The sequence below is a fragment of the Drosophila persimilis genome, unplaced genomic scaffold (genome assembly GCF_003286085.1).
Source record: "Drosophila persimilis strain 14011-0111.01,24,50 unplaced genomic scaffold, DperRS2 tig00000766-arrow-arrow-pilon, whole genome shotgun sequence".
Classification (NCBI taxonomy): Eukaryota; Metazoa; Arthropoda; class Insecta; order Diptera; family Drosophilidae; genus Drosophila; species Drosophila persimilis.
The window spans coordinates 419857-442426 of NW_020825350.1; the positions used below are offsets into that span (position 1 = coordinate 419857).

A 22570-nucleotide genomic window follows, 5' to 3' on the forward strand; every position below is an offset into this window, starting at 1 on the left:
GATCGACATTTCTGTTCGTTAGATTAGATATTTTATTCTATTTATCGATGAACAGGGTACATCAATATTTTTGTGCGATAAGGGACTCGAGTTTGGCGGTAAAATACTTTTATTTTGAAAATAACAATAATATAGCCGACATCAAATTTTATTATTGTTGTTTTGAAATTAATATACGTTTCTTGCATAAATTCTTAAAAGAGTTTAGAGTTTTATGAGCATGGAACACTCAATGAAGTTCCGCATGCATGTCTTATGCTTGCATCGTCCTCCTCCTAAAATATTCACCGGATAGAATAGAATTTTCACCGGAACTTTATTGAGTTTTCCATGATCATAAAACTCAATCATACCTTATCTTCTATATTTATGTTAAAATTCTGTTCCATGTTTTTTTGTGTTGCCTAATTCTGATTGAATTTGTTGTAAAGTCGTAGTAAGTCAAGGTTCATTACTTAAGGGTATCCTTATTTGGGGCAGCCCTTAAATATATTTTCAAATTTGAATATTCTCTGACAAACCTCAATTTTATTATAGTTTGTCACATACAACACTGCTTCGTATCGATAGCGCCCTAGGGAAAGTTCTTTCGATATTCTTTGGCATCGGCTGTTAGGTATTTGAATGTCTCATGCACATGCACTGTAATAACAGTCTGGTGACACAACGCTCGCTCACAGTGGGCGCCATCTGTTATTATTTTGAAAATCGCCAGCGCGCAGAATGGTATGCCGGCGAACATTAATCTGTGGCGCGTAATTAACTTTGCTTAAAATTTCACAGAGCCAAGGAGCCGTGAAGAGTAGCTGAAAAAAGGCAAGCCGGCGGTAATATTCAGTGATTAACAACTGTAAAATTACAATGCAGCTTCCCCCACTATCCGCCCGATAGAAAACATAGACGAAGACGAATTTGCGCGCCTTATAAATATTTATGTGTGTTGATTTAAGGATTTGGTACACCTCCCTTCCCAATCGCAGTGACGGTGAAATCCGAGACTATGGACCACCAGACCATTCCGCTCAGATGGTTGAGGGGTTGAGGTCCGAAAATAACGTGCAACATCCAATAAAAAGCAGCAGCGACGCTAATGCCAAGTGCATCCAAGAGTTATCAGAGCATGCAGGACCAGAGGCATGCCTCGCCTCAGTCGTTGCATTAGCTGTAAACCAAGCTGCGTGGCGACAAAGACGCGTCGTTTGGGTGGCCAGCCAGCTATCCGGCCACCCCCTTCTAAGTCCCGATACGGCCGGCAATTAAATATAAAATATAAAAGCAATGCACTTAAGTTATGCACATTTCCTTTGTCTATGCACCGTTACGACTTCAAATCTCGCGCGAAAGTTAACAGTCGCTTTGCACTGTTCCTTAACAGTGTTATGTTAAGGTTCAAGCTGCTCTCTTTCTGTTCTGTTTCGTTCCTCTCTCTCGACCCTGGGATGCGCATTGCTGGGGCTATTGAAATCTGCCAGATTTACAATTCTGCACTGCTCGAACTGCAAGCTTGTCACATTCGGTTTTTATTGAGGTTCATGTCGAGTTTAGTGGAATTATACATGTGATACAAGTTGCAATATGATACTTTGCAAATCAAGCAAACGAAATATATAGCATTTCATACATTAATTGGCTATTTCCAACCCATTGAGTTTTTAAAAAAGAGAGCGTAATCTGGCGGGAAACCGCAGCACTGCCAGCACTGGTGGGCGACTACAAATAGCGTGGACTGGCTCGCAACGGGTTTCATTCCAAGTTCAGTGCAAGTCGTGAGCGGTTCTTTTCCAATACGGAGCTTCCATTGTGTTGCGCGCATGCGTCTCTCTCTCTCAGCCAATTTGAAAACGTGAAAAATCCTTCTGCCATACCACCAACATCACTACACATAAACACACACACGCACACAAACGCGCAGACACTTCCATACGCAGCATCGACAATTCTGTCACTGCGAAGAAAAAGCAAATTAATAAATAATCGCTGCCTGTGATTTGTTTACGTTTTTTTTCTTGATTTTTTGTATCGTGCGAGTGTGAATTCACGAATCCGTGCAGACAACTGACTGGAAGTGAATATTAAGAAGAAGGGTGTGGACAGACAGACAAAAACGCAGGAACGCACGAAAAGACGCACACACACACTGGCAAGCGGACCGGCAAAAAGCAGCCAAAAAAGAGAAACGACAAAGAGAGTGCAAAAAATAGAAAAGGTCGCGCGACGCCGGTTCTTTCTCCTGAGGATAATCGAATCAAGCGAATCGGTAACAAGTCGGTAATTAAGACGGAATCAAAGTCATCAGATCATCAGCCAGGAGGAGACCAGCCAGGAGCCACAAAGAAAGTAAGTGGAATTCCTTTCCAGCAGCGGGCCATGCCCAAAGATGGCCAAAACTACTCTCTCGCTCTCTCAGTCGTGTCTCCCCACCTCACCCCCCCAACACACCGCTCCACCCTGTCGACATCTTGTGTAAATTAGACAGAGGCTTCGCCGCCGAGACTGCTCCATTTCCAGGTGTAAGCAGTAAGCAGTAAGCAGTGTGTCTTGGACTGCTTTGCCCTGATCTGATCTGCTCTGCTCTGCGCCTCTTGCAAGTCATAAAATCTATGGCAGTTGTCGGTTTGCTTCTCTGCGCCTCTTTTTGCGCCTGCTTCGCTTTACGGTTTACAAACTCCCTCCCTCTGCTCTCCGCTTGTACGCTTTAGTGGCTCCCCCAGAGGCAAGCTCCACCTTGCTTCGCTTCGAATGCGGATGGTGCTAGTGCTGCCGCTGCCGCTGCTGCTGCTGTGGCATTGTCTTGTGGCGGCTTTGCCACTGCCTCCTCACTGTTGCTGATTTTTCCAACCGGCTTTTGGCTGGCTAATTGCCTTGACATTGGCATTCAATGCCTTTTGGCTCCCTCTCTATCTCTATCTCTTTCTGTCTCTTTCTCCCCAAGCTCTCCTTGCGCGCTCTCTGGGCCCTCTTTCGCTCTCTCGACTAGTTTCAATCATTCAAGTTTCAACTATAAACAGACATAAACACGCAGTCACCTTGCCACTAGCCCGCTTCTGGCCCGCGACCCACGGTTGTCTTAATCTATGTCTGCTCCTCCGTCTCTTCTCTTCTCGCTGTCTCTCTCTCCCTCTCTCTTTAACTGTTATTTTCTTCTTAAGTTTCTTTCTTTCGAAGGGGCTGTTGTTGTTGCTGTTGCTCTTGTTTATGTTTTCTCCTGTTTTCCTTTCTTTGTTCTACGCACACGAAATTCGGCCCTGTGTGTGTGTGTATGTATCCGCTATTCCTGTCAATCGGTCCCTGGATGCGCGCAGGGCGTGTGCTTTATTAGACAGAACAGAGCGAGTCGTCCCCCGACTGCGACTGCGACAGCGACAGCGACGCCAACGCCGTCGCCGTCGCCGACGCCCCGGCATTTTACCGCTGCCTCTGCACAGTGGGCCAAATCGAAAGAATTGCAATCCGAAAATGTCATTCAAGTCGAGAGACACCGCACAGGGGGAAACGAGACTCTGAGCCGCGTAAATGCTGAGTAGAAAGAACAAATTTGGTTTGATGGTGCCGCCTGCTCCCCCCAAAAAAGCAGTGTTTTATTTTTGCTGATAAGAATCCGCTTTTGACTATGGGTATTGGGTATTGTTTACCCAAACAACAATCACTCTAGAGGTAGCAAATTAGGGGAAATATGAGTAGATGATGCAGCATTATACGAAATTTGCCAATGGGAAAATTCAATTAAATCTGTCTGAAAATACACACGCACACACAGGAGTACATACATATGTACATATGTATGTCTGTCATCTCTCCTCCGCCTTCGAGCCGGTGTGTGGCAGGCCTGGCCTGGCCTGGTGTTTTCCTTTTGTTTTGTGTGCGTTTGGAGTTTCTGCTTCATTGCCCATTCTTCTGTCCTGCCCTGCCCTGCCCTGCCCTACCACACCCCATCGAATGGGTAAATCAATAATTTTCAATGAGGATTTTGCATTTTACGCCGGACACAGGCGGCGGCATCAATTAGTATGCCAGGAGCGGAATGCATATTAAAAGAGGGAGAGATACGAATACATACTATATATACACACACACACACACACACATATGTATATATATATGTATATGCAATATGCAGCCATATATAGAAACTGAGTCACGTCTCTTTATCTACCTCTTTCCGTGTTTGTCTCTGTCTCTGTCTCGGTTCTTTTTATTTTGGGTCTCGGTGATTCGTCTTATGTGGCAGGGGGTGGGGTGGGGTGGTGTTGGGGTCTGGGGCAATCGAATGCTTCCGTTGAGCATCGCCGGAAATCAGGTACACTGTCAAATGAAACCCCCCGCCCCCGTAGCCGTCCCTGTCCGTCCACCTCCGCCTCCACGCACCCTCCACACTCCACCCTCCACCATCTCCATCTCGTCACCACCTTCGCTCGCTTCCATGCAACCCGCCCTCCATCCCAAACTATGCGCAAATTTCGCTGCTGCCTGCTGCCTGCTGCTGAAGCCATTGTTTGCTGTGACGGCGTCTGCTCAAGACAAGTACACTGAGAGAAAAGTAAGACGGTTCTAAAAATGGGGAAATAAGCAAAGTGGAAACCGTGATCTGTGCATTCAATATTTTAAGGATTATAAATTGGATTTCATTTAATTTTTAAGTGTGGCGAAAGACACCCTCAAATGTCTCCGAGGGAGATTCGAGTCTTTCGATTTCTATGTACGTTTGTGTACATATATGTATTTCGCTCAAATCGAGACAGCACTTTCTTTGGTTGTCATTTTTCGGAAAGTGCAGTGCTGTCGGATACGGCATCATATGGTGGCACTACACCCCCGTCTTCATCCGGCCCTTCCCCTACGTCTGCCCACATATGTATGTGCGCGTATATGTATATCCATGTACATATATAGTATCTGTCATCAGTTGCATCTGCCGCTGCTGGCTCCTGTCCTTGCACGGCGTTCCCCCTCCCCATGTGGGGAGTGGGGGGAGTGATATATGGAATGTACGTACAATATATGGAATGCCGTTTATCAAGGCAAACTATTTATATCCCGCCTATGAAAATGTATTCCTTTCAGATTTTGTATTTATATTTATCCAACAAAGCAGTGCACATTTCTATGATGCACACACATTTCTTTGTTCGATTGCAAGTGTTGTCCTATCGCTCTTTTCTCCTCGAGTTTCTCCTCCTCCCCCCCCATCTGTGGCTGAGTCACGGGCGCCCAGACGTTGCTCCTTTTTCTTGTTGACTGAGTTTCGCTTTCAACGTCCTGTCCTGCCCTGCCCTGTCCTGCCCTGCCCAGCCCTGGCCTCACTTGCTGCTTCATGATTCATGCCTGCTGCTTCTGCTGCTGCTGTTGCTGTTGCTGCGTTTCCTGGCAACCAAAACACTTATGGCTCTTCGACTCCACGACTTCTTTGCCGCTTCTCCACTTCTCCACTTGACATTATCAATGCAAAAGAGTTGCGGATACGGGACGGGGGTACAGATTGTAGGGGCGCCTCCTTTGTCGATTTCGAAATGCAAACAATTGATATGCTCTCATCTGGGGATTGGGGCATCTGGGACTGCAACTGAAGCTGTGATTGGGCCTCGCTGATGGGTTCAATGCTCTTTCAGAGCATATCATCGTCACTGTTTCCGTTCGACCACCGATAAAAATGCCGCCGCCAACCCATAAAGTATATGGAAATAAACTGAAACTGAAATTATCACAAACAAAATGTTGAAGAAGCAGCAGGAAAACTCTTTTTCCGAAGATATCGCGGGGCGCGCTTTAAGTGGCCTTTGTCGTTGGAGGAGGAGGCGGAGGCGGAGATCAGTGGAAGGAGGTGCAGGCGGCGCATGCCACACTCGCACACACACACACACACACACAAGTGGTGGTTTCGGTTGATAAACTTGTTGCAGGCACAGGCACAGGCAGAGCAGCCAAACCGCAACCAGATGCCAAAGATGCTTTTGGGTGAAGTGAGACTCCTCGAGACAGGAGTGCACCTCCACCTCCAACTCCACCTCCACCTCCACTGGTATTCAACTGGTCCAGCTGGTTGTCAAGTGAGACATAAACGCCATAAAATACAGGCCTGGGCCGGTCATCGTCTTGGGCGCCGCCGCTACCGTCAACTTTTCGCCGTACCCTCCCAGCCTACACACTACATTCCGCCGGAGAGTAACCCCCAACATTCAGTGAGAAAATGAGAGAAATGGGGATCGAAATCGAAACCTCGAGCACACGACTGGAATGGGGAGAACTCTTCTCTCCTTCTTCTGTTCTTCAGTGCCTTCTGCACTCTCAGAAAAATGGGCACGACACTCGTGAACAGAAAACAGCCCCATATTTAAATTAAATACTCGGTTCTTGAATTCAAACAGCGGGAATATATTAAATATTTATCCATATTTATTCGAAATAAAATTCATATAAAATATATTAAGTTTGTTGGAAATATGCAATATATGTATATATGAATACATTTCAAATATTTTTTTCCAGTCTCGAATCATTCTTCTGGCAAATGCACATTTTTAGATTTAAGTGAAAAATTTCTGTGTTTTTGTCTGTAGAAAATGAGCTCCAATTTTCCCAATACTGAATCGATTCGATGGCTCTGCTGCTCTTCCTTCCTCTTGTTCTCTCCATTCCTCGATGGAACGAATTTCTTGAGAATGGTTATTTTGTGCAATTCCCCTAGAATATGGCAAGGGGTACAGGGGCAGAGGAACCAGAGCTCAGTCCATGTTTGATCTCTGAGATGTCTGACTGTCTGTTGTTCTCTGAATGAAATTGAATGTCGAATGATTTACGGGGAGCCTCTCGTACTGTTATTCTGAACTCATTTCGAATTCGAACTCGAATTTGGCTCATATCGAATCCATTCAATCTGGAAGGAGTGGCTGGGAAGCCTTCTCCTAGGTCTTTCGTGTTTCCAGAGCGCGCCCGCCTGTGGGCATTTTTCAGAAATCTATGCGGCGGCGCTGCTGTGCAATTTGCTTTGACTTCGATGCGGAGTCCACTCCACTCACAATATTTATGCGCATTGTTATTATGTATTGAAAATGCGAACAAATTATTAATGTGCATGCCATTCGAGGCGGGGTGGGGGGCAGAGGGGATGTACACGAGTCTCCTCGACCGTGTGGCTGGTTACCATTTTCCCCCCATTTGACTTTCCCGCGCTATCTGCCGCTGCCGCTGCCGCTTGCTGTCGGCGTCCATATAATTGGCGCATAAATCATTTTACCAGCTTTGGCCAAGAGCAGCGGTAATTTCAGTGTTGCCACAACAACAGCGAGCGATCGAAGACCGTTAACTGTTTTTTCAGTGCTTGGGATACATTTGTGTCTACCCGTACGCAGATGGTTATTGTATGGATCGGATCATCGCTATAGATAGAGTGCTGCTGGTGCGTTCAATAAACCAAACTTCAACTTAATTGTAGACTATCCCAGCCCACCCATTCGCCCGCGCGACCGCGCGCCCGCCCGCCTCCCCATAATCTCCGATTGGAAAGAAAAACCCGAAACCGTTTTGTCTCTGTCTCCGTCTCTTCATCTTCATCTTTTTTTCGTTTCGTTTCGTTTTTTTCGTGGCTTTCATTGATTTCTCTATTTGAAATCATTTCATTTCATTATTGATTTTGATTTTTTGATTGCTTTGGCCGTTGCTCAACTGTAAATTGCACGGGGGGAGGGGGGGTTCGCTTAGGTTCGGCGATCGATCGCGCCTACATCGTAAAATTTTGGGGATTCCGTTTGCCCATGCTCCCAAGCTGCCAGCATGGTACCCATCTTCAGCTCCAGCTTCGAGCTCCATCATCATTTCTCGCTTCAAAACTGATTTACATGATAAATAAAAAATGCTTTCGAACAACAGCCAGCCAGCGCTGTTCTAACGGTTATATTTTGGCAAACTAGCAATCCACCAAACCAAAGCAGCAAGCAGTAGTCGCCCTACAGATCTAGAGATGGCAAAACGAAAAGAACTTGGGGTTCGGGCGGCGCTGAGCGACTGAGCGGCTGCTGCGAGCGGGCGCACATCGTGGCCTGCGCCCATCTCTAGTTTTCCCATCATCTTATCTCCCTGTCTCCGACTCGTGTGTGCGTGTGCGTGTGTGTGTGTCTTTTGTCTCGCTCGAACTTTTACTTTTAAAGTCGCCTTCGGGTCTTTGTCTGCCTCTCTTCTATTCGTCGCGTTTCGTCTCGTTTCTTTTCGCCATGGTCAGGCCAGCGGGCCCCTGGAAGCCTGGAAATTGGTCGCGTAATAATTGATTACTGCACTTGTTTTGGCGCTTTCTAAAATGAAAAAGAAAAGCTCTCCGCTGGCGATGCCAGCGATGGGGTAATTATAAAACAATTCGAAAGGTGACTCCCGCCCCACTGGATGACAAACGATCGCGGGTTAGAGCCACAGCAAAGCAGTTCATTTTAATGTTAATCGAGCTGTGCGGTTTCTGTGGCTATTTACTGCTGCTGCTGCTGCTGCTCTTTTAAGGCTTCATTGTGGTATACATAACGATTTGCCGCAGTTACATCTGTCTGTAATTATCTGAACTGGCAATTGTCATAGAAACAGATCAGTTGTAGCCATGCAGTACCGCCATGGCCTCTTCTCAGACTCCATTGTGTTTTGTGGGCGCATTCCAGGAGCGCTTTTATACTGGACACAGCGCCCCTGCTACTTCCGACAGTTTGGAGGATCTGCTTCATTTCTGCTGCCATTCAAAGAGACATGCCAGATCCTGTAAAGCAAAATGGGCTGCTCGTGCCCCGTACTCTTTGACAGAACCTCCCTCCCTTTGTTTTGTTTTTAATACTACGCCCCTTCGCCCCCCACAGCACGATGTAAATTCGTATGTAAAACCGCAAAGAAAGTTGTTTTCTTTTGTTTTCATTTTTGCGACCGCAAAATGTTTTATAAATAACGAGCGTGAGGCAAGGCCTCGACGCTCCAAGGGAGGTGGAATGGAGAGGTGGTGCTAGGACGGGGGAAAAATGCTCTTTGCATTTCACATTTCACAATTGCACATCTCAAGTATCTCGAGCTCTCTGGCATCTCTCCATCATCATCAGTCTGTTGCGCCGCATTCTTGACATCCATAAAAAAATCTCCAACACGATGCACACAATGCAACGCTTGAGAGCGCGTGCGCGCGTGCGTCCGTTCGCTGGCGGCGGCAGAACGCGCAGCAGGAGAAAACGAGAAAGAAACGACGGCAAAGGCCATGCCGGCCGAACTTTGGATACCCTTGCGGGATACCAAACCGGGTTCCAATATTCAAAATTCATGAATACGAATTTTCCTGAATCTTTTCTTCCTGCACTCGATGCACCCGTTATATCGGGTTTGGCTACTGCCTTTTTCGATAAGGTGTTCAAACGGTTCTTTCCCCTCAAGGGTATCAAAATGTTGCAGTAGCAAGCAGCGAGCAGAAATACAGCAGGTGCTGTGGACTGTGTGGACTCTGGACTGTGGACTCTGTAGAAATGTTTCTATTCCGCTGTCAGAGGGGCTCGCTCGCTGAAGCTTCATGTCTGGACCAGAGGCAGAGGTAGAGCGAGAGAGAGAGAGAGATCGGCAGGAGGCCTAGAGAGGAGGCATACTAATGTCTTGTTAGACCATTGTGCTCTAGTGTGTGTGTATTTTTAGAACGCTGTGGCGTGTGTGTGTGCTGCTCCATTTGCTGCATTACAGTAAAATATACCGTATGTTGCAACATATTTGTGCCTGAATCCTCCACATTGGTTGCTAATGAAAAATCAGAGAAAGAATATCTTTGTACAAACGCTGCAACATCAGCGTCGCATAAAGAGAATTGGCCAACAAAAAGGAAGCCAAACTTTCAGTCTTCCATTCTTCCAATAAAATGTTCAGGGAAGAAAGGAGCTTAAAAAGCTCTCCTTTAATCCACCAGTTTGGCGGCACCCACTCTACGAGTGTTCTATTAAATACACATGTATACGTACATGTGTTGCCGCCAAGTGTTTCTACACATGTACATATGGTGCTCAAGAGGTGCAAATAGTGTACACTCGTACTACTTTCAGCTGTGGGAGCAGCAGAATACATAAATCGAATCGAAAGCTCCAAGAAGTTGTGCTGCAGCAGCTGCAGCTGGAGGCTTACAGCTTGGAGATCTGTGATCGCATTGTTCCGAGTGCGACTGCGTTTATCAGTGGGTACCGTTATCATTAACAAGCCACTGGAAGCCAGCCGCCGCGTCAGTGGCAGTGGCGCACGCATGAGAGCGAAACACACGCAAAATAAAATCAGGTTGTGTGCCGGCCGCCAGTGGAGTGGTGTGGAGTGGAGAGTGGAGAAAGAGGGGAGTAGGGTATGTGGAGTCAACGGCGCATTTGGTGAAAGGTGCGCTGGATGCGATAAAGCGCTTCCATCATATTTTACATTTTCGTAATTTGCTAAAAGCACACACCACACACACACACACACACACCATACACACCCAAGCACAATCTCAATCTCACGCACATGTACTCGTAGTCGAAGTCTCGCAGCTGTAGTGGTGTGTGCGTGTGCAATTTCATTTAATTAGATTGCGTTTTAATAATTCCACCACAAAAAAGGCGGAGAGAGAGAGGGAAAGATAGAGATAAACATACATACCACATACAAACATATATGATCATACATATGTGTGTGTGTGCGACTCTGATATTGATAGTGTAATTTAATTGATTTGCGAGCAGAGCAGCGCAGCGCAGCGCAGCGTAGCAGAGGAAGAATATGAAGACGCAGCAGCAGCGGCAGCGGCAGAGTAACAGCTTCTTGACCAAGCAGTGGACAGTAGATGGGGAACGGACTGCTTGCATTTGTTCCGCTTGAGCTAAGAGACCTGCCTGCCAGACCATTTGCAGTAATTGGCGCTGATGCTTTTGCTGCCTCTGCTGCTGGTGCAACGGTGCCTGGGCTAACTGTTTGTTTTGCCTTTCCTTCTTTCGTTCATTCTCTCTCGCTGTCTCTCTATTTGAGTGTCTCTCCTAATTGCTTGAGGACGTCTGGAGTCTCGGGTCTAACTGATTCTGTTGACAGCTGACAGACCCCCTCCCTGGGGGGTTGCATGCATAATTAATTGTGATTTGTGTGGAAATCGTTTCTTAAGTGTCCAACAATTAATTTTCCAGCGAATATGTTTGAAATCGCATTTAACACGAAAACAAATTATGAAACGTTGTCGGAAAGGGGTGGCAAGGGGTTGGGGGAGGGTACTGACCCATGCACCTGCTCATCGATGGGTTAAAGCTGACGCAGCAGCGAACAGCGGGGGGAACCAGAGACATCGAGCAAAAGACACTCGTAATGCGACAATCATTTTGTTTCGTTTTCATTTTTGTTTTCGCGCACATTTTCGTTTTTGATGTTAATCTGGCATCTGTGATTTGCCGTGTGGGGGCCAACGCCCCGTGGGATGTCCATTCCGTCCCATTTTTCTTGTTTTTCTTTCTTTTATTTCCAGGAGCCAACGCCTAGAAATGGAAACGGCAGTGGTGGAGTCACTGTCGCTGTCGCCGTTGCCAGTCACGCTTTTTATCTCTCCCTTTTCGAGAAATTAGAATGCAAAATCCAACAGTCCGTCCGCCCACATAAACAAACACACACACAAAACACAAAACACACCTCGTTATGCCTTTTCTCTCCGTTCCCTTCCTTTCCTTTCCTTTCCTCTCCTTTTATTTTATTTATTGCCTACGCCTGCCTGGGCCGCCATCTTTTATGGTAGTAGTATTTTCTGCTGTTGTTAGTTTGTTTTGTTCTTAATTTATGTTTAGCGTTACTTTTTGTGGCTTTATCGCTGCTGCGGCTGCTGACTCATCCGCCGTGGCGATTAATAAGCTCTGATTAGCAGGCACGCGTGCTGCTGCCATTGCTGCCGCGTCACGCTAATGAGTTGTTGCTGCTGCACCTCTGCAATCATCTCGTGCCATCTCCTTTAGCCACACACACACACACACAAACACACACTCCTCTCGATGATGCCTCACTCCTGTGAGACTCGACACTCCCCGATCATCTGGTGCCATCTCCTTTCTTCCTACACTCAGGCACTTGACATTTCCGATCCAGTGTCATCTCCTATGTACAGGTGTGTTTATGGTTCTCTCTCTCTCTCTTGCCGATTATTAATGCCGCCGATACACACATGCAGTTATCGATAGACACCTGATTGAATTTGAATTTACTGAAGCTCGAAAAGCAGAAGTTGAAGCCACAGAACGAAAAGAAGGAGACGGAGGTGCTGAAGCGGATCAGCGACATGTGTCGCCATGTAATGCAAATGTTATCTGCATTTCCTGTTGGACTGGAGCATGGATCGACATTGAAATGAATGGCAGGCACAGGCAGGCCGCTTGCATGCAGGCAGATAGGCAGACAGGAAGGCAGGGAGTCGTTGGAGTCGTCGTCGCCTCCTCCCATTTGGCATGCATGGGGCACACATGGAAATGGCAGACAGAGCCCCTGACAGCCAGTCGAGACAACACATAAATCTTGCACGCACACTACTTACGGTGGAGCCAAGCCCGTCTCCCTCTCTCTCTCTCTCTCTCTCTCCCTCCAACCCACTCCTCCCCTTTGTGGCAAAATGATCATCAATCAAGTGGAAAGGAAGGGGGAGGATAGTTTTACACAATTAAACATATCATAATCAATGTTTTCCCCTTTCTCCCGCTCTCGTTGCAGGCACCAAGAATAAGCTCGTCCGAAGAAGAGAGGACGACGGCCTAAACATGGCTCCCATAAGCACCATGAACGGCCAGGGCCTGGTCCAGGGGCAGGTCTGCGAGCTGGGCCAGAGCAACGGGGACATCATATCACAGAACCAACAGAAGGGCTGGTGGACTATCGGGCTGATCAATGGCCAGCACAAGTACATGACTGCGGAGACCTTTGGCTTCAAGTTGAACGCGAACGGAGCCAGTCTGAAGAAGAAGCAGCTGTGGACCCTCGAACCCTCCAACACCGGTGAAAGTGAGTAACAGCCGATCGACAACAACTGGCCGATCGCATGCGATCCTTATCGATCCTAATCGATAATTGCCTTATCGATTATAGTCTTATCGATGACAATCGGCTCATAGCACGCATCGCTTATCTCCCGGACGAGATAAGTCATCTAACTCGGACCGCTGCAGGAGTGATTGTTCTTTCACCATTTTGTCCGCGTTGCTTGTGCTTTTGCTTTTGGTTGGCAGTAGCAATGTGGCCACAATTTGCCTCCTGCCACAGCCAGTAGCTGTTGCTCCCCTCATTAGCTTCCAAACTAGAAATCATTTGCTCGCCGTAATGACTAGCATCTTGCCACAGTTAGTGGCGTCTCTTTTTGTGGTCTTTTTATAGCCTGCAGATTCAGCTCATCGGATTGGCTACTACCGGGATATGTTCCCTGCTGACTACCTGGCACCGGATTAAGGTTGCGGCTAGAATGCCACAAGCACGAGCTCTCCAGCTCTGCAGAGGGTATTTCGAATTCGGCCCCGTGTATAAATATTATTATTCCGAGTGTATAAAACATAAATCATTTTGGGGGCCGCACCACACCGCACACTGGACATTGGACACGGGAGATTGGACTTTGGACATGGAGAAATAATTCCAGTTGCTGCACTAATTTGACGTGCTGCAGAAGAAAACAAAGCGCCTCACGAATTTGGCATCATTTATCAAGTTGCAGGCAGAAGAGAGCTCTGGAAATTGGATTTGGAATTGCATTTGGCTTTGGCTTTGGCTTTGGCCTTAGCGACTGCGACTGCGATTGTGGACAGCAATTACAATTAAAGCCGGGATTGCAACTGGTTTTTTTTCGTTTGCTGAAGCTGATGATGCTGCTGCTGCTGCTGCTGCTGCTGCTGCTGCTGCTGAAGTGGTCGTTGCCGCTGGTCGTGGCAATTAATACAGATTTTCTATAATGTTGGAGCCATAAGTCAGCCGGCATTCATTCGAGCTGCCATCCATTAAAATAGCTATCATCCAAATTGAAAATCGTTCCTTGCCGTGTTTGGGGATTGGGGATCGGGTAAATGGCTCAATAGATAATAACATTCAAAATGAATGTACGCTTGGAAAGCGAGACAAATCGATATGTCATCGATATGGCCCCCCAGAATTGCCCCATCCTCTGCGGATTATGCGACTTTCATGGTGGAAGCCCCAATGCACCTGCACCTGCACCTGCACCTGATTCCAGCTAGAATACGAGTAGATGCTGAAAGATTGTGAAAGTTAAATGAAATAACTAACGATAGACAGACAATATGTATATTCTATATACTCGTACACATGTTACTGTTTATTGTTTATTTATTATAATAATCGATGTTCCTTTGTATTGGTATTCCATCGGCAGGTATTATCTACTTACGATCTCATCTGAACAAGTACCTATCGGTCGATCAGTTTGGCAACGTTCTGTGCGAGAGCGAGGAGCGAGACGCGGGCAGCCGTTTCCAGATCAGCATCAGCGAGGACGGCAGCGGCCGTTGGGCGCTGAAGAACGAGTCGCGCGGCTACTTTCTGGGCGGCACGCCCGACAAACTCGTCTGCACGGCTAAGACGCCCGGGGCCAGTGAGTTCTGGACGGTGCATTTGGCTGCACGGCCGCAGGTCAATCTGCGATCGATCGGACGCAAGCGGTTCGCGCACCTGTCCGAGTCGCAGGACGAGATCCATGTGGATGCCAATATACCCTGGGGCGAGGATACGCTCTTTACTCTGGAGTTCCGGGCCGATGAGGGCGGGCGCTATGCCCTCCACACGTGCAACAATAAGTGAGTGGCACTGCCATAGCAGTGGAATCCCGTCCTGAGCTCGTAATCAATAATCAATGAAATCTTCCATCTTCTCAATCTCCTCCCGCAGATATCTGAATGCCAATGGAAAGCTGCAGGTGGTGTGCAACGATGACTGCCTGTTCAGTGCCGAATATCACGGCGGACATTTGGCTCTGCGCGACCGCCAGGGCCAGTACTTGTCGCCCATCGGCTCCAAGGCTGTGCTGAAGTCTCGCTCCTCGACGGTGACGCGCGACGAGCTCTTCTCGCTGGAGGACTCGCTGCCCCAGGCCTCGTTCATTGCGGGCCTCAATTTGCGCTACGTGAGCGTTAAGCAGGGCGTCGATGTGACGGCCAACCAGGATGAGGTGGGCGAGAACGAGACATTCCAGCTGGAGTACGATTGGTCGGCGCATCGCTGGGCCCTGCGCACGACACAGGATCGGTACTGGTGCCTCTCCGCCGGCGGCGGCATCCAGGCCACCGGGAATCGACGCTGCGCCGATGCCTTGTTCGAGCTGATTTGGCACGGCGATGGCTCGCTCTCGTTCCGGGCCAATAACGGCAAGTTTTTGGCCACCAAGCGTTCGGGCCATCTGTTCGCCACCTCCGAGTCAATTGAGGAGATAGCCAAGTTCTACTTTTACTTGATCAATCGGTGAGCATTTGCCATTGGATCCCTCTTCACAGATGTATGAATGATTTCCATCAATGGTGATCTGATCTATGCTTGTTTTGCAGGCCCATCCTGGTGCTGAAGTGCGAGCAGGGATTCGTCGGCTATCGCACGCCCGGCAACCTAAAGCTCGAGTGCAATAAGGCCACCTACGAGACCATCCTGGTGGAGCGCGCCCAGAAGGGACTCGTCCACCTGAAGGCGCACAGCGGCAAATACTGGCGCATCGAGGGCGAGAGCATCTCTGTGGATGCCGAGGCGCCAAGCGATGGCTTCTTCTTGGAGTTGCGCGAGCCGACCAGGATCTGTATAAGGTTGGCTGCAGCCTCCTCCCCTCGTCATCCTTCTGGTGATTTCTAATGGCAGTTCTCTCTATTTTCTCTCTAGGTCGCAGCAGGGCAAGTATTTGGGCGCCACCAAGAACGGCGCGTTCAAGTTGCTCGACGACGGCACCGACTCGGCCACCCAGTGGGAGTTCTAAGCGATCGAGAGGTAGAGAGGGCGACAGGGCGTGCTCCATTCGGGGCGCGCATCATCAGTATCACATTTCCAATCCCATGTGCCGAACGAGAGTCCAAACTGAAGCTGACAATTCGCACAAGAAATGGATCCCAATAAAGATTGCTAAAGGAGGAGGAAAACACGAGACCGAGAACGAGAGTGAAGGAGAAGGAAGAACACTTATATATACATATATATATAAATTTAAAGATCTACGTATATATAGAGAGGGATTTTTTTTAAACAATCTATTTAGCTTTTTATACGTTTTATACACAAGCAAGAAAAACAGCAATAACAAATTTTTAGCGTAAACAAAAAAATACAAAGAAGAAAACAAAACTTTGGTCGCGAGTCCTTCCGTTCTATCAGAAATATCAGCCACTAAGCAAACGAAACTTGAAACTCACAAAAGGTCAAAAGACAATTACATAAAGGCTACGCAAGCACATCATATATACACCTACATATATATATATATATGTATATATACACACATATATATATTTATATTTGATTCGTCAAGCTTAAATTAAAATCGAAATGGGAGAAAATGAGATAAAGGGAACGAAGCCCCGAAGATAAGAGAAAAGAAAATCAAGACAGAAAGCGGGAGAGAAAGGAAGTTAAAAAATAAATCAACACATATTCCTATAAATTTATTTATATATTTATATATACATATTGATATGAGCAGTAGCCCCCTACACTTACACCTACACCCATACCTTTACCTATACCTATACCTATACCTATGTATACCCTACATACACAACCAAACCACACCCACACAAACACTCTCAAGCAAGCAATTTTATTATGCAAAACAAAATTTGTAGTCACTAAGCAATCCATCAAAAATTAATCTGTAATAAAAGAAGAAACGATTAAAAAAAATAAATATAAAAATATACAACTCCAATTTCTCTGGCAAAGGCATCGTCATCATATCCACCATATATAAATACATATATCCATCTATCCATACATTTAGCGTATTCCCCTATATTGTATTAGTCTTTTGTTATTTATTTGCGCCAATAATTTAGTAATTTTTTTTTGTAATTTTCTTTCTTTATTTGCATTTCTTTGCACACTGTAAAACGTATCTGAAATAGAAAACTAATCCCAATTTAATTGCTAAATCTTAAAATGGAAATATATACATATACATACATGATCTGACAGAAATTTTGCTGGGTCGAGGACTGACATTGGGAACATTGGGAAGCACAGATGCTCCACAGCCTGTGGAGGAGATCCAGTGCAAGCTTCACTTTCTATAGTTTGACTTTTACTCTGATGGAGATTAAAGACTAAATACATATAAGAAATTCGGTAGTTCCAATTTCGCAATTGACTGATCGCCTAGAGAAGTCAATAATAAATGATAATAATTACTCATTACTAATACAGATTATACTGATTATGCTAGGCTCTAAATAAATGTCTTAAAATTTAATTTTTTCTCGAAGAGTTTTCTATAGTTCGACACACATTAGAAGTAAGCGACCACTCCACCAGAGTGGATCGAGTGTTTGAGTTCATTTGACAATTGGCGCTTTGACTTTCAATTATTTCACAATAAGTTTACATTTGGAAACATTATTGTGAGTGATAAACAGGGTTTTTAAAGTTTTGAATGTTATTTTGTATTTTGGCGCTCAACTGATAGAGATTGCGGTCACTCCAATAATCGAAATGGAAGTTTTTATTTTAATCATTTAATTATATTAATGGGCGTGTGCCTTCAACAGAATTCAAACATCAATCACGGGGCTGTACATTCTGTATCGTCTTCATTAAAATGGTAAATCCTCAATCTCGAGGCGTTTGATTTAAATGCCCGCCCGCCTTTCGCTTTCAAGTAGTTTAATATCGATGTACAGTATATCGAGTATGCACAGGGGTATCGATATCTGCCAGTTCTAATTATATATATTTAATAATATAAGCAATGTTTATAGACCAATATTTTATACATTTTTAAATACCATCATGGAATGCAAAATGGTGGTTTACTCGACTCTAGGCCCAGCAGCCACAAAAGAGTCAATTTTCTATGCGATACTGTCATATATTGCTGGTTGCGGAGTGTGACCAGGCGGATATGCACTACGGTTACACTGCTTTGCGTTTGGTTGCAAAAGTAGTGCTGTTAAAAATTCAAACTCTTTTTGGAAGCAACAATGAAGGCAAGCAGGAATGTACCGCTGGAGGAGGACGATGAACGGATAAATCCATAATTGCGGAAAAGATATGGGGCTAAGAGTTTTATCGCCAAATGAATGAATCACAATAATATATTAAAAATTCTGCCTTAATTCGAAATGTATCGTGTCTGAGTACTAGACTTTAAGAGCATATTTTTCTACATCACATTTCCTGGCTCTGACTCGGTCTGACCGATATGCCCTGTCCGTATAGAAGTTATCAATATAGCAAGCATTAAAGTCAGCTTTTTCTATTTACTTGAATTGTTTGGAAAACTGAACAAGTAACTAACGAGTATATGGGACATACATATGTATGTATGTATAGGATATTGGTATACACAGTTCATATCCCAATTCCAATTGCAGTCCACTCAGTGCCTCAACTAGCATTACGATGCATAATAATGGAATAAGCCCAGGAGCTGCTAGCGCCCGATTGACTAGCTGGCAAATGATTGGCTTCTTCATGCCACCTCCTCATGCGACAACTTCAGCTGCCACGTTACACAGAAATGGTGCCGTGCCAACTGTCACAACAAGATGGAGCGGAGCTCACATGCCCAGCTCAACCACGGACACACACGGGATCCCCAGTGATGTGGGGACAGATTGACGTGGCATGGGAGGTGTGGGGAGGTGAGGTGAGGTGATGTGACGCGAGGCCAGGCGAGTCCTTCGTTGGCGTCCAACTGCCCCTGTCAGGCAATAATAATTCGCCAGTCATTGACAATGTCGGTGCCATAATGGCCCTCCACTGGCTCAGCACACTGCTGCCGTGCCATTGCTGCACTGCGACGTCGTCGCACCGTCATCCTCGTTGACAAAAACAAAATGACAAAGGGCGCGGACTTGTACCCGGACCCGGACACCTACAATTGTCAGCGTCGTCTAAATGAATGAATTAAGTCAGCCATGTGACATAACTGCAATGGCCGCCCGGACTCGGTACACGACCGGGGACCTGAAGTCCTGCCATCCCTGCCAACTTGCCTGACGAGACCACACGGCCACTGCCATGGTAGCATCGCCATCGCCACCAACAACATCATTGCACATTTGCCACATTGTTTTGTTGCCGTCATTTCCATTCTCGATTCCGCTGAACAGTGGCACCCATCCTGGTATTCCTGACTGGATGAGTCGCTTGCTAAAAACCCACTAAACAGCAATTGAGACCTTTATATTAAAGTCATCTGTTATGGTACCATAAATGTAGGCATTAATTATCTGAAGAGTACCTACCTTAGCAAATACGTAACCCTCCTATTGGTCTGATCGCTGGCAATAAGACCTCTCTATGTTCATTGATTTAGTTTAATATATGCTTTTTCCATAATTTTACAACAACTTGTTCAAAATTTGGACACAACCAGCCTGTAAAGGGTGATCTGATAATCGATAATTTCTGCGCGCGGCGCTCCCAGATCAACTGGAAAGCCAGCTGAAGCATATATGTATGTGTCTCCCTCCTTCTCACTACATTCTTTTCCCATAAGGCTGTCTCTGTTTTTCGCATTTATTTTAAAGGAAGCCAGACTTGTGCAAAAAGGAAGATCTGGCAGCACCGATCACTGCTGGCGCCATCCTCGCCACATAGCAGCTTGCACATGTGCACACACACACATGTACATATGAATGTACGTATGTATATGCATGGAATTCATGGAGCACCCCCATAAATAAAACTCGATGGCTTGTAAATGTGACTCGGTTCAATGGCCTTTTAGCCCACTGTGCGGCATTGTTATTGCTGTTGTGATTACGTATTGCACTCGGTGCACAATGGAGAACGACGATGACAATGACGCCGGCCAAGTTATATGGCACACACGTAGGGCGACTCCAACAGACGACCACGCTCACGCCAACGGCAACGGCAACGGCAACGCCTACGCCCACACCCAAACCCAAACCCAAACCCATTTCCATATCTTCCTCTCTGTCATTTTGCTCTGGCCCAAACGACTTGGCCCAGGACAATGCCGGAATGCAAATGGCACACGGACGTGGGCTGCTGCACAACACGGCGCGAAAATGTACAGCAAGCGCTCGCCAAAGGACCCACAACTCGCCCGGCAATTTGTGCCAGTGCAGACCGGTCCTCTCGGCCGGCCGCCAATTAAGCAACAAAAGGACCCAGGCACAGGCACAGGCACCGGTCCAGGTCCAAGCCCCCTGCCCATATACGGATAGGCGCAGACTTGGCTTGGGCGGCCATTAAAAAGAAGCGAATGGAGCGTCGTTGCGAAATGGTTGTGATGAAACGAATGGCCACGAGTCGGGTCCGGGTCCGGGTCCGGGACCGGATCCGAGTCCTCCGCCCACAACTCTCCTTTTTCTGTGAAGCTTTTCCACCCCTTGTTGCTGCTCATTTTGCAACAAACTTGCCAACAGCATCGCCAAACGGTTTGCGAAAGTCAGAAACTTTATGGCTCCATTGCTTCACTGCATCTCCCGGCACTCCACTGCAAGGCACTCCGCACGGGTCCGCCGCCAAGCCATCTCGAGGCTTTCAATTTCCTTTTGCATTTTTATTGTTTAACAAAATGTGTGCAGACGGGACTACTCGGGGCAGCTGCAAGGGAATAGGGGCCAGGGGGCAGGGGCCAGGGGCCAGGGATCTGGTCCGGGCACCCAACAAGTGGATGGACCCCTACCAAACGGTGCTCGTTAGCGGTAATGGGTGGCTAGGCATGTGGATGGCCTAATTTGCAAAATTGCCATCTGAGGCGACTCCCACAAAAAAGTTCACACAATTTGCACTTAATTAGAAAATATACTCCAACAAAAATGTACTTGGATTAAATGGTTTATTTTAATTTGTAAATGTTCAGAAAGAAAAGTTGGAATGAAAAATTAGGCATTTATGATTCGGATCCCAGAATCTTATGTGAATCTTAATATATATAGAGATCAGATAAGAACAGATCAAATGTTCATGAATATGGACAAACGAAAAGAAAAAAAAACCTGCGCTCCTTCTACACCCCGAAGATAACCTAAGTATCAAACATTACTTCAGTCGAAAAAAAAGTATGAAAAAATATAATCTATAGTAAATGTTGATAATTCCCGCTCCGAGCTCTAGCGAACAGTGTAATTACCAGATCCAACGAACTTTCCATTTCGTCCGTTGTACTCGTAGTCCCATTTCAACATCTGGCGAGTCATACTCCAATCGAAGAGCTCCGTGAGTTTGCCAACGATGACGGAGCCTGTGCATGCGTTCAGCTGGACACCCAGATAGAAAATAGTGTGACGGTAATCGGGTGTGAAGTGGTTAAAGTTGAGGGCGACAGGTCCACCTGGGCGCATCACCAACGATTCCAGGGCCGTGCAAATGGAGTGCACGGGTGCCTCTTGGATTGTCACCATGCTGAAAAATGCGGCTCGATTGAGCTGTTCCAGTGTGATCGTGTAAAGATTAAAATCAGCTATCTTGCTGAATGAAGTGACTATCTGCTCGGGCTTCAAGTAATCCAAGACCGGGCGCAGCAGCTCACGCATATGCAAATACCTGAATCCAATGTTTGCATTTATCCATTTGTTGGTGGCTTCCCAAGCTTTGCCGTCCTCTATGCCACACGCTGAGATCCGAATCATGTATGGATATATAATCCCACCGGGACGGATAAAGCGGTCTCGTGCTACAATCAAATCGGACAGCTTGCCCTGAAATATAGCCATGTCGCTGTAAGAGGGATTAGTACATGTATGAAGCCGGCTATCGATGGGGGTGCTTACTCCATCCAAGCGCACAGCAGCACATCGTACCGGAGCCCGGACAGGCCCAAGTGACGCACATCGATGCCCATTACGGAAATGCGATCTAGCATTCCGTTTTTACGGATCACGCGACGAGCCATGTTCGCATTAGTGACCGTATCTATGGCCAGGACGTGTCGGGCGCCGGCCTGGATCGCAAGCATGGCGACTCCTCCATCGCCGCAGAAAATATTCAGCACGTTCTGCAAAGGCGGTATAAAATGGAAAAGTTCAGCATACACACATAACCTCAAATATCTTCGGCAAAAATGCGCCCAGTTCTTGGAATTCGGCGACAATACAACAACAAATAAAAAAAAAGCACAACAAAGCAGACGAATGAACAGAAAGCACCCACCGCGTCGCGGAAAATGGCAGAATCCTCAATCATCGCAGCTCCGAAAAGCCTCTGGCGAAGGAACTCCTGGCGAAGTGCTCGCATGGTGAACTGGCGATCAAAGCGTTCCATTTTATAAATCCAATTGGTTCACTAATGTGTTTTAGACAAAATACAATTTAAAATGCAGTGCGCAACCGCGAACGCGCTGTACAGCCAGAAAGAGAGAGTGGCCATTCGTCGAGTGACCACTCGTCGATCAGTTATCGATTGGTCGCGGTGAGTTTCGTTGACGGTATGGTAG

The 22570-nt window shown here is 46.6% G+C and overlaps 2 protein-coding genes across 2 annotated transcripts; one reads left to right on the forward strand and one right to left on the reverse strand.

Annotated features, from left to right (window-relative positions):
- The first annotated feature begins 1672 nt into the window (after positions 1 to 1672).
- LOC113566547 (protein singed) lies at positions 1673 to 16002 on the forward strand. Its single transcript, XM_026992618.1, has 6 exons — positions 1673 to 2337; positions 12685 to 12972; positions 14348 to 14768; positions 14860 to 15429; positions 15513 to 15761; positions 15835 to 16002. Exons 2-6 carry the CDS (start codon positions 12732 to 12734, stop codon positions 15926 to 15928), a joined length of 1575 nt encoding a protein of 524 aa, XP_026848419.1. The 5' UTR covers positions 1673 to 2337; positions 12685 to 12731; the 3' UTR covers positions 15929 to 16002.
- A 5122-nt stretch (positions 16003 to 21124) lies between these two features.
- LOC6600420 (protein arginine N-methyltransferase 1) lies at positions 21125 to 22461 on the reverse strand. The gene is made up of 3 exons (XM_002025489.2): positions 22288 to 22461; positions 21909 to 22132; positions 21125 to 21855 (listed from the first exon to the last, which is right to left on the reverse strand). The coding sequence occupies exons 1-3, from the start codon at positions 22396 to 22398 to the stop codon at positions 21249 to 21251; spliced, it is 942 nt and encodes a 313-aa protein (XP_002025525.2). The 5' UTR covers positions 22399 to 22461; the 3' UTR covers positions 21125 to 21248.
- Between the last annotated feature and the right edge of the window lie 109 nt (positions 22462 to 22570).